Source organism: Eleutherodactylus coqui, chromosome 12 (assembly GCF_035609145.1).
Source record: "Eleutherodactylus coqui strain aEleCoq1 chromosome 12, aEleCoq1.hap1, whole genome shotgun sequence".
NCBI lineage: Eukaryota > Metazoa > Chordata > Amphibia > Anura > Eleutherodactylidae > Eleutherodactylus > Eleutherodactylus coqui.
Window position 1 is genome coordinate 121,577,666 of NC_089848.1, and position 12,252 is coordinate 121,589,917.

At 46.8% G+C, this 12,252-nt stretch overlaps 1 protein-coding gene across 1 annotated transcript in view; it reads right to left on the minus strand.

Annotated features, from left to right (window-relative positions):
• Window positions 1-207: 207 nt before the first annotated feature.
• Window positions 208-12,252, minus strand: part of ST8SIA6 (ST8 alpha-N-acetyl-neuraminide alpha-2,8-sialyltransferase 6) — a 113,066-nt gene continuing 101,021 nt past the window's right edge. The window contains exons 7-8 of the mRNA XM_066585017.1: window positions 4,164-4,256; window positions 208-1,147 (exon numbers count right to left, since the gene is read on the minus strand). Coding sequence (XP_066441114.1) covers window positions 679-1,147; window positions 4,164-4,256 — 562 coding nt within the window. The 3' untranslated portion in view covers window positions 208-678. The remainder of the gene's footprint in view (window positions 1,148-4,163; window positions 4,257-12,252) is intronic.

Genomic DNA, 12,252 nt, shown 5'->3' on the forward strand with positions numbered 1-12,252 from the left:
GCACATGCCTCTTAATAAACTTCCTGCGTGTCGGCCGTCCCGAGCGGAAATAGATCAGCTGGAATTTACACCACTTTCTGTAGTCAATTATATTTAGTCTGGCGAAAACCTTCAAAAAGTATCAATTTGGCACTTGCACTAAAATTGCAACTTTTGTACTCCAGAATTCTGGTGCAAAAAAGTTCACCCCCCCCCCCCCCGCCCCCGCTCCCTTCCAATATGTGTCTAGCGATAGCTCAAGAAAGTAACAATAAAGTAACATAAATTGCTAACTTGTTTCATGAATAGAGCGCCTTCTGTGCGACTTTTTCACCCCCGACCAGGTTAAAATATACAGCAGAGAAAATGGCGCATTGCTGATTAGAGGTGCCTGTAATCCGGCAGTGCTCCGGCAATGCTCCACCCCCCGACACAAGAATCCAGGCGCCACATTGCGTTCTTTTACACAGAAAATCAAAATAAAGTGATTTCATTCAAACTCTTAGTTTTTTTGCCACTGTCAGTTCCTATATGCATGCGGTAAAAAACAGTTGCCCGCTTCGGTTGTATGACGCAGAACCCCCACCGGTCCGTGCGCACAACACTGTATGACCTCATTAGAGCATTTTCTGTATTTCCAGCAGGGCACAGAAATCCGCATTAATGGCGTATCCAACCAGAGCGATACGTGGGCCGCCTTCACCTCTTCTGGCACGCTCCTATCTGTAGTTTGAGAACCCCTTTGTAATGGAGTTGCAGGACTTGATAAAATTCTTTGGGCATTGCATGAAAGCCGGGCTTTGGCAGCTGGTTGTCATAGTAGTGATGGCTAATTGGTTTCCCGTTCAGGTTCTTGGAGAAAGGCCAGAATCCGTAGAGTTTGACATCCTTGCAGAGTTCTATGGCGGCGCTGGTTATCATGAATCCAGTGGAGAGCCGATAGGCCCTCACCCCCCTCCCCCTCCAAAACTGAGCCAGGCTTTTAAGATAATTGGGATGGAAAAAAATAGCTCTTTGCTTCGCTTGGTATTTCTTCAGTAAATGATGAACCTCGAACGAGATGGCCGTGTTACTGCTGTAGGAAAATGCAGGTAATAAGAGGAACGCATAGCCGTAACTTGTCAGGTTCCTCAGGAAGGCTGTTTTCATTTCGCTAAGCTTTCCATACCTGCAAACATAAAAGAGACGTCATTTAATAAGGTAAACTTGTCTGTTATAGACTGTTCAAAAAAAAATATAAGGGGCACTTAAATTGGGCAACGCATCTCGAAGAACAAAGGATCCAGTTCAAAATCTGTACTGATATAAATGATGTACTTCGTTGAGAATAAAGTCCGTGGTCAGCGGAATCCAAAATCATCAACCAATTGAAAGATCTAGATAACCCAGAATTGGTGAATGCCCATCGAACTGCACAATGTTGGGCTTCCCACTACAGGATGTAGCAGGATGGGGTAAGTGTATGACATTTGGTCAGCAGCCCGCCGGAGGTCTTGTTGTAGACCTCTGGCGGCCCTCCTCCTATTCCTCCAGTCCTGATGTTGGGTTGACACCCTTCCACAGCTCTGTACAGCTGACTTTGTGTAATTAAGGTTGCCACCCGGCTGGTGACTCACGACCCGCCCAGTAATTAAGTCGGCAGTCGGTGCCGGTATTTATTTTTTACTGGCCATAATAATGGCCTATAAAAGATAATTGCGGATAACATCTCTGGCTCAGCAGGAACCACACATTGTCAAGTATTTCACTCACTTTCTTCCTCTCTAGCTCCCGTTGGGCTAGTACTGCTGTAATCAGAGGGTGTGACCCCCATGCGAACAGGATGTGCAGGACGCAGATGATGTGGGAGGGAAGGAGAAGCCAAGGGTCACACCCTCGGATTAAAGCAGCGCTGGCCAAACGGGAACTAGAGAGGGAGAAAGGGAGTGAAATACTTAATAATGCATGGTTGCTGCCCAGCCGGAGGTTTCGGATGGGGGGCCCTATTACTACAAGGGCTTTATTACTGTTAGGGCCACTACTGGGGACACTATTACTTTTGGAGGTGTATTACTATTTGGGCCACAACTGGAGGCACCATTACCACTGGGGTGATGTTACTACTGGAGCAACTACTGGGGGCACTATTACTTTTGGGCCAGTATCCCTACTGGGGCTAATACTAGAGGCACCAGTACTAGTGGGACCACTTTTTTTGACCACTAGAATAACAGAGGTAAAAACATATATTGTGATAAGCCATGCCCCTGAGACTGTGCTGGCAGACACAGAAGCCTTCTTGCTCCGGCACGTATAGATGAACCATCCTGGAAGAGCAGGACTACCTGTACAACCGGATTGGGCTGTGGGTAGCGCCTCATGTACCGGTAGTGAAAAGGACACCAGCAAAATGCTGGACTAGAGAAGAATCAGTAAGGAAGGAGAAGGAGTGAGGAATTGTCTCTATTTATGGGGTCTCTTGCTGCCGCCTCTCCGGTGCTCCTGTTGTCATTTTCATTTGCACCAAACTAGGTGAAATGTGATCCATTCAGTCACTTCTGGACAGATTGATATCCCCGAAGTACAAGTGACTTGGAGTTATATTGGGATGTGCAAGTGTGCCCTTACTTTTTTAAGCAGTTCTGTAATCCAGAAATTCTTCCAGTCTGGCCCCTTTCACAGCTGAAGGATAATCTGGACTCTCATCACTAATTATTAATCACAATCTAGAATTGTGCTAATCATACTTTACTACGGCCGTCCAATCATCTAAGTCCTAGAGATAATGGGCCTCGTTTATAAGACGCAGCATCATAAGAACCAATCCGATCCCAGTATTCATCTTCACTGAGCGGAGGTGTGACCTGACTGATGCGCAGGGGCGGGGCAAGGGGTAGACAGAGGAAGTAGTATGAATAGGGTGCCACTGACGAAAAGAATGCAATTAACCCCTTTCCACCACAGGACATATATACACGTCTTGGGTTAGAAGGAGTTGCCACAAAATGATGTATATTTGTGTCATATGAATAGTGTGGGCTCAGGAGCTGAGCCTGCATCATCCACTGCAGAAGCCAGCAGGGATCGGTAAGAACACTGATCCCTATTGTTAACTCCTTACATGCTGTGATCAATGAGGTTAACAGCCCTCTGCCAAGAAATTGCAGAGAGCTGATGGGTTGCCATGGCCTTTCATAAGTGGTGGTAATATTTACGCAACCAAAACGGCATCTACCTTCTTGTTTCGCCGCTCCTGCAGGTCTTTGTATGCACAAATATACTGTGTATTTGCCCACACAAAAGATCCCATTGATCCGCAGCGAATATGCAGGTTCCCTGTGTATTCACTCAGTATCTGCCCTGACCTATTCACTTCAATGGCCTATTGTGGCGCGTAACATGCACCAAAATAATAATAATAAATCTTTGTTTCTATAGCGCCAACTTATTCTGCAGCGCTTATTTTTTCACGCTGCGTATTTTTTCACATGATCGAACATTGAAATCAAAGGGTTCTATTCACTGCATATTACGTGCGCAAGTACGCCTGTGAGAACGAGGGCTTGAGAGCTAAAACAGATGGGCGTGATAATCACGGCCGCATGACTGGACGACTCAAAACCACTGATTGCAAGGCTTTACTTGTCACTAGCGGTATTCTCGCTCTACTACGTGCGAGAAGTTCAGGGCAGGACCAATCCTCCAGCTTTTTTTTTGTCCAACTTGCACGCACTAGTACGGAGTTTGAAAAGTCTTAGAAAAAAAACAAAAACCAGTTCTGGCGCAACTACGTAGTCACGCTCACCCCCATCTGCTATAGATTATTCATCCCTCTCTGCAGTACCTATACATTATGGTATGGCGTCTACGTATTACACTTCTCATATGAAGGCTTGATTACATATATTACGCTCTACGATCTCAATTCACAGCTATATATTATACTTTATACATAGACAGTAATGTCCAGACGTACCTTTAGTACTCAGCAATACCAGAAACTACCGAGATTATGGACCCATTCATACACTTTGTAGCTCACATATACACACAAACTAGCGAACTCCGTACAAACATACATTTCACCATGTCCATCCACGACAACTCTTCTATGTTCAGAGGGTCAACCTCTTTGACCCCCTTATAAACTCATATAATGGAAGGGGATAAGTAATCGGTGGGATACATAGGGCTCCAACACTTACTTCAGAGCAATGATACTTGGGTTGACTGTAACCAGGTCCGTCTTATTTCCAACATCAGCAACGGCATTCCCCCAGATGGGTGGGAGGTTACACCTAGAAGAAAGAGGGCAGCTGGAAATCAATGGACTCAGGTCTTATACAAATGGAAAAACCCGCAGTGATTCATCATTTCTGAAGGCCAACAAGAGCTATAAAGCTAAAGGTCCCCGCATGGCTGGAGTGGTGGTCACACATCCAAGAAGCCGCTACATTCATTTCAGCGGAAGCCCTGTAGATAGCCGAGTTCACCCGCTGAGCAATCTCTGGTGCTCCCACTGAAACACGTAAAGCTGTAGCTTCATAGACGCAAAGACCTTTCGGGTTCTCATTCTTGGAATCACTGGGGGTCCCAACGGTTAGAGCCCCGCAGATCGGTAAGTTCTCCCCTATCTTGTGGATAACATTGTATTTTTGTACAACCCCTCTAATTCTCAAGTGTCAACGGATATAAAGGAGGAAAGTATTTAGAAGGCTACAATGAAATGAAGGCTATCAGACAGTAGCAAAATCACCATGATTAACCTTCAAGTAACACTACTCAATGACCAAAAATATGCATACTGTGCCCAAAAAGCACTAGATGGTTCCCAATCAATACCACAATACAATACCCAAACAATCTACAGTGTGTATATATATATATATGCAAACTTGTTTGTATACTTGTTTCTGTGTTCTTCATAGGCTCCTACATGACTTGATGGATCTCAACTTGGTAGACATATTCTTAATGATTCAATTTAAAATACCAGGGGGCTCATAGCAGCCAATCAGAGTACAGCTTTTATTTTACTAGAGCAGCTTATGGAATGATGATTGGTTGCTATGTGCAACAAACGCAGTATTTTTTTTACAGTTTCAATAAATGAGGCCTGTTGTATAATCTATGGTGAAATAAGATGCCTTCTGATTCAGAGTGTTGAATATTTGAGGTGTGTGATGGATCTGGAATGACTCCGAAAAATGGAAATCTATTCGACAAGTCCAGCCGAAAGCAAACAAAGTATAATTTCAGTGAGCGAGTGAGACGAACGAATAATGTGAGCAAAAAGTTAAAAATGAGTGGAGAACAGCCAGGACATCAAGGGCTGCAGAGATCTCGAATCCTAAAGAGAGGAGAAGAGCCAACATGTCAAGGGTGTTAGAAATGATGGAACAGTGTGAGGCCTGACTTAGTATTGCAGGAAAGAGCCAGGACCTCAAGGGCTGCAGAGACCTAGAACAGCATTAGGCCTGAATTCTAAAAGATAAAGACTAGAGATGAGCGAGTATACTCGCTAAAGCACTACTCGCTCGAGTAATGTGCTTTAGCGGAGTATCTCTCTGCTCGTCCTTGAAGATTCGGGGGCTGGCGCGGGGCGGGGAGCTGCGGGGGAGAGCGGGGAGGAACGGAGGGGAGATCTCTCTCTCCCTCTCTCCCGCCAGCTCTCCCCTGCTCCCCGCCGCAACTCACCTGTCAGCTGCGGCGGCTCCCGAATCTTTAGGGACAAGCAGGGAGATACTCGGCTAAAGCACATTACTCGGATGAGTAGTGCCTTAGCGAGTATACTCGCTCATCCCTAATAAAGACAGAGGCAAGCGCATCAAGGCTGGTAAGGCATTTTGATTTTTGCTGGAAGGTCTTCAACACGATTCTTACAAGGACTATTGCACAAATAGACCAAATATGTAGCTACTGTCACACCAAGAAATTTCCTGAAATGTGTAGAAGTGGAAACCCAGGCAACGCTAGTGTCATCATACAATACTCAAAAAATGTCACTATATAAGGTGATTGCAAGAGGATCTGGATAAGTTGGAGGCATAGAAATGGGAAATGAGATTCTGCGCTGATAAATGTAAGGTTCTGCGCATGGGCAGAGGAAGTATAGGCCACCATTGCACACTAAATGGGAAACCACTGGGGACACTGGCATAGAAAAGGACTCAGGGTTTTACTTAACTGTAAGCTCAACTGGAGCAACCAGTGTCAGGCAGCTGCTGCAAAGGCAAATAGGATCATGGGGTGCACCAGAAGATGTATCGGGGCGCATGATGAGAACATTGTTCTTCCTCTCTACAAGTCACTGGGAGACCACAAATGGAATATTGTAGACAGTTTTTGGACATATCAGAGCTTAAACGGGTACAAAGGGGGCAACTAAAGTGATAAATGGAATGGGTGGACTACAATACCCAGAGAGGTTATCAATATTGGGATTATTTAGTTTAGAAAAAAGGTGGCTGAGGGGCGACCTAATAACTAAGTATACGTAAATAGATCAGTGGTCAAAACAGAGATCTCTCCCATCATCTATTATACCCAGGATTGTAACAAGGGGGCGCTCTAATAACTATATGTAATATATCCGGGGTCAGTACAGAGATCTCCCCCATCATCTCTTTATACCCAGGACTGTGACAGTAACAAGGGGGCGCTCTCTGCGTCTAGAGGAAAGAAGGTTTCTACACCAACAGAGAAGGGGGTTCTTTAGTGTAAGAGCAGTGAGACTATGGAACTCTCTGCCTGAGGATGCGGTGATGGCAAATTCGATAAAAGAGTATAAGAGGGGCCTGGATCCCTTTCTTGAGAAATACAATATTATACAATGTGCAGCCAAGTATTATCCTGCTAGAAGCCTTGCCTTAAGAGGCAACACATGTGGCTGCAAGAGGTCCTGAAAATATTGTTGAGCTGACATTATGCCTCTGTTACGTGTGCTGCTGGGATCTGTAGTTCTAAGCTTCCTAGCAGCACAGCCCTCACAGGTTTAATTGATTGAGCTGGCTGGGTGTGGTACTTCCTGCTAGCCAATCTCCTGGGTCTGTGCTCACATATAAACCCAGCTCCTGGTCAGTCTCTGTATGGCCTCTAGGGTGAGCAATCATGAATCCTTGTCTGTTGAAGTTTGCTGTGTGGCCTGCTATCTGTGTTTTGTTGCAGCATGCTGTGTGATCTGTGCCTTGAGGTTCATGTCCGTTTGTTCATTTATATTCTGTCAGTTTTGTGTTAGTTTGCTGTGTGATCTGTGCTCTGTTCCTGTCCTGTTGCAGCATGCTGTGTGAACTGTGTCCGGTTCTGCTGGACTCCTACTTAGTGTAGAGACTAGCAGTATAACTAGGAGTCGTGAAGTGGCCCGCTAGCTTTCATGTTTTGTACAAAGGTCAACTAACACCTCACATTTATATTCAGCTTATCATCTGCTATTAGTGTTTGTATTGTGGCTGCTGTATGCTGTGTATTCTGGCTCTGTGTGTCCTGTTGTTCAGTCCCTGTCATGTGGCATGTGAATGCATCCTGTTCTGGCGCGTGACTCCTAGGATCAGCTAGGGCCCAGATCCGAAGACCACTGGGCTGCCCTTATTGGGGCAATGTCCCTGCTTAGGTAGGGCCATGTCAACCTCCTGCTACTACAGGGTCAGTTGCCTGAAACCTGTGTGAATATTGTGTGCAACCTGTGCGTACTCAAGTCCGCCTTGGTCACGATCACAACAACCTCGTACCAGTACTAAGGGTGACTGACAGTCTGCCATAACCATTACACCAGCAGGGGGCAGTGTTCCACTCCACAACAAAGGCAGGATTGAGGAGCTCACCCCTAGGTCTCCAGACATGAACAAGGCCATCATCAGTGCCCAAACTAGACCTGTTTAGTTTGAATCATTGTTGAAGACAACCCGGTTCCACTCTGTAACGGCCAGTTTTGTTATTCATAGCACCCCTGCAAGTGGAGGCGGCAGTGGGTGTCAAAGGCAGAACACGCAGTAGGCGCCATGAGACCAAATTTCCTTCAGTTGAGCACCTGGAAATGGTTCCAGCAGACACAGGGGTATAACGCTGGTGCCAACTGTCTCTGGATGGCGGACAATGAAACAGTTGGAGCTGCTCTTACTTGTGGGATAATCAGACTCTCCTCTCTACTGGTGGTCTGTAGGGGGCGTCCTGAGCCCGGTCACCTTGTGTGCCCTCACACATCCACTGGTCCCAACACCTCCTAACAGTCTGGTCAGACACTCCTCTCTACTGGTGGTCTGTCGGGGGTCCTGAGCCCGCTCACCTTGTGTGCCCCCATTCACTGGTCCCAGCACCTCCTAACAGTCTGGTCAGACACTCCTCTCTACTGGTGGTCTGTCGGGGGTCCTGAGCCCGGTCACCTTGTGTGCCCCCATTCACTGGTCCCAGCACCTCCTAACAGTCTGGTCAGACACTCCTCTCTACTGGTGGTCTGTCGGGGGTCCTGAGCCCGGTCACCTTGTGTGCCCCCATTCACTGGTCCCAGCACCTCCTAACAGTCTTGTCAGAACGGCCGGTGGGGGACAATTCATCCATACGACCACCCAGCTTCTCACATCACAATAATGCGCCCCTCTCAGGCTCTAGTAACGCGGTGACATCTGGTCTCTGCGTCATAGAGGCGTCTAGTGGCCAACAAGCTCTACACAAGCGGAAGAAGAGGTCACTACACACAAGGAGCCTCCGAGAGCCTCTTATAGGCCAAGGGGGGAACCGGTTTTAGGGCCTCAGGTGGCAAGACCATCCATCTAATCACAACAATTCATTGTAGTGGCCCAGCACACCATCCTGGTCCCCTCCATAAATGTCATACATGTTTGTCTCATGTAGATGCACTGCGCAAGCCTGTCTTGTCATATCCAGTGTGTGTGTTGCACAGTTGCAGCACTTGAGAGGTTAACTTCAATAAAATCATTGCCTGCATGTAAATGTAACCAGTTTGTCATGTCATGTGGTGTAAGAGAAGGTATAAGTAGGAGTGCTTGAGAGTGGGAAAGGGTGGTCTTCATCTGCAACTTGTGTTCCATCTTGTCTGCCACCTAACAGAGCCACATGGAAGCTAAAGGTGCACCTTTAGCTTCCTTGTGGTGAAGATGGTAGCTGAGGAGAGATATCCCGTAGCGTCTGAATTCTGGTTGTGAGTGGAGTGAGTCCCAGGTATAAGAGAGAGCATTTGTAAGTAATTCTGTAAGACGTAACCAGTGCTGAGGTACTAAGTAAAGTTTTTAAGTTTCCCTACCCGACCGTCCAGATCCAGGATCTCCGTGTAGAAGTACACTACTTAGTACAGCCACGTGTCTCCAGGGCTGGGTGATAGTCAGTGATTACTGTCAGAGTGTCTGTGGAGTGATCCCTACCCCTTTTCTTCCACCGGAGTGTTCCCCTTCCAGGAGAGGTACCAGACAGATAACGTGGACTGCGGGACCGGTGTCATCCCGTGTTTCCTCCCTGACCTCCAGCCTCCTGACTTGCCTGCATTGTATTCACTGCACCTAAACTGCCTTGTGATAACGGTTTACTGCAAGTTTATCAATAGTAAAACTTTACCGGGCCCTAACCGTTCCTGGGGAGCCGGGGTACTAAAGAACTGTCTGATTATTCTCTGCCAAGTAGCATACCGGTGCGTGGCGTCACCCGTGACAACTACAACCCTCATCATCCTGTTTATTGGCATTCCCTATCCTAGTGGTGTCTTTGGGTGGCCTGCAGTGACACTGTGGCCTTGGCTGCGTGTGCGCCATCGGGAATGAGTTGGTAAGTGCCACCGTGACACGCCCGCACTCTACCCTCCAGCTCCCCCATGTATGTCAGGTGCCCGGGGTCTCCCTATGGCACGCTGCATCATCATTTGCATTTTGCAGCAAACTCCTTCTAGGTGCTTGATTTCTTTGACAAAGCGTTTAGTTGAGTGTTCTAGCAGGAGGGCCCCCAGCAATCATCCATTTATCACCTGTGGACACATAATAAAGGTCTTTTCTCGGAACACGGCAGGCTTTAGTGGTTTCCTGTAGTGTACTTTTAATTCTACTTATTTCTGTAAGGTTATAACTATAATCGTAATGCTCAGCACCGTGAGTCACATTAGAAACGTCTAATTCTTTCTGACACACAAGGCATAACTACCTCTTGTAGCAGCGCAATCCAATGTTTCACCACTCTAACCGTAAAGAACCACGTTCTATTGGAGCCGGCAAACAATTATGCCAAGAAAGTCCCCCTGCCATTTTCACACCCCTTACCCAATATGACGTGGACCCACTGGGCTGCTACCTATTTAACTTTGCCTAAACTTGGGAGCAGAGTCTAAGGGATTCCCAGGTATGCAAGAATGGCGTGATTGAGGAAAAACATCCAGGGGATACTGTGGACGAAAACAACTCATCAACGAAAGGGGTCAGAGGAGGATGTCAGGAATTGTTCTGATAAACAGCTGCACACTCAAACAAATTGTAGCCGAGTTTATCTGTGGTGCTCCAACTAATGTGTCCGAATGCACAACTCAGTGTTCCTTAGCACAGATGGGCTATTACAGCAAACGACCAATTCAAGCACGATTGTGTCCAAGGGAAACAAAAAGACGAGACTCCAGGGGGGCAAAAGAGCTCAAAAATCGTATCACCGAGCAGCGGAAAAACATCACCTGGTCAGATGGATCCAGATTTCTGTTGCCCCGTGCTGATGGGAGCACTGGTGTAACGACAGGGGATGTAGGGGAAGCAGTTGCACCCAGGCCCAGGAGCCTTAAGGGGCCCATAAGACCTCTTTTCCCCATATAGTAAGCCTAGGACTATGAATAAAGCATTATCGTTGGGGGCCCTGTTACAGGTTTTACATTGGGGCCCAGGAGCTTCAAGTTACGTCTCAGCATTAAGGAGTTAAGAGAAGTTGGGGGGCCCCCAAGATAAACTTTTGCACTCGGGCCCATGAGCCTTTAGCTATGCCCCTGGATGGGAGGTCAGAATTTGGTGCAAACGGCAGGTATCGATGATCCTTCCTGGTAGAGGTAGAGTAATGGGGGGGACGCCACAATGAATTTCTGCGCTTCTGAAGGGCAAAGGAGGTCCAGTGCGTTACTAGATCGGGATGTGTAATGCAGTGGCCGTTCACTGCATACCTCAATACCAATTACCACTATTGTTTTAGACTTGCTATAACTTCAAAGTTACAGAGTACATTTTTCTTCCGCTCTCTAATCAGATCATAGAAGCAGAGAACTCTCCAATTAGGGCGTTGTTTATTTACCCGCCGTCCTCGCAGTCCATATTAGCAGCGCGCACGCTTTCTCTCGCCGCCATAATTTAGCATAGTTCACAATTCATGGGATAAGTGAGACTCATCTCTACTTAATACATCATAAATTGCTGGAGTTATGGAGATGAATCGTAAAGTTGTTAGTTCTTCAAGAACAAAGCAAAGGACAATGACTTAATGCGTCTCAGATCTCAAGTGTTCCTTAATCTCACAGATCATTACAAGGTAAAGATTTACAGCGGGAGGAGCGGCCACCATCAGAAATAAATCAGACTGTTTTATCTCCCTAAATTGTGGTGTGCAGATGAGCAGCGCCCCCGTCCAGAGAAGGACGTTACCGAAATTAATAGGACTCGTAAATAGTGATGCTTACCCAGCAGATCCAGAAAAACAACCCAGCTGCTACTTTTACTGCCCTCATTTATTACACCTCATAAAGGATCGTCCATCTCCTTGTTTTATTTAACGTTTGCCCAACGGCAGAACCGTCACTGATGAGTTCATATCCTTAAATCAGATTTACGGCAAGAATAGAAACTCCTCAAATCATTTTCTATTTGAACATTTTTTAGGCTTTTTTTGTTTTTAAAGTTAAACTCAGTGCAAATTTCCATAACTAGGGAAATGGCGCTACTAGGGTGACATAATCGGGTCGGTAATGCTTTCCCACTAGTCCCCCAAATGCAAATTTTCAAGGTACTCTGTACCCTATAGGTCCTTAGACCTTTACACAGACCTAGTTAGATACTTAAAGGGATTGTACTAGAATCACAAGTTATCTACTGAATAGGGACTAGCTTGCTGGTCGGTGAGAATCTTACCACTGAGACCCTTGCCAATCTCAGGAACGGGGGACCCATGTCAATGTGATGGGTGTAGAGATGAGCGAGTACCTGCCCGCTCGGGAGCAAAGATTCGGGGGGGGGGGGGGTGGGAGCGGGGAGCGGCGGGGGAAAGCAGGGAGAAAAGGAGGAGAGATCCCTCTCTCCCCCCCCCCTCGCTCCCCTCTGCTCATGGCCGCAACTC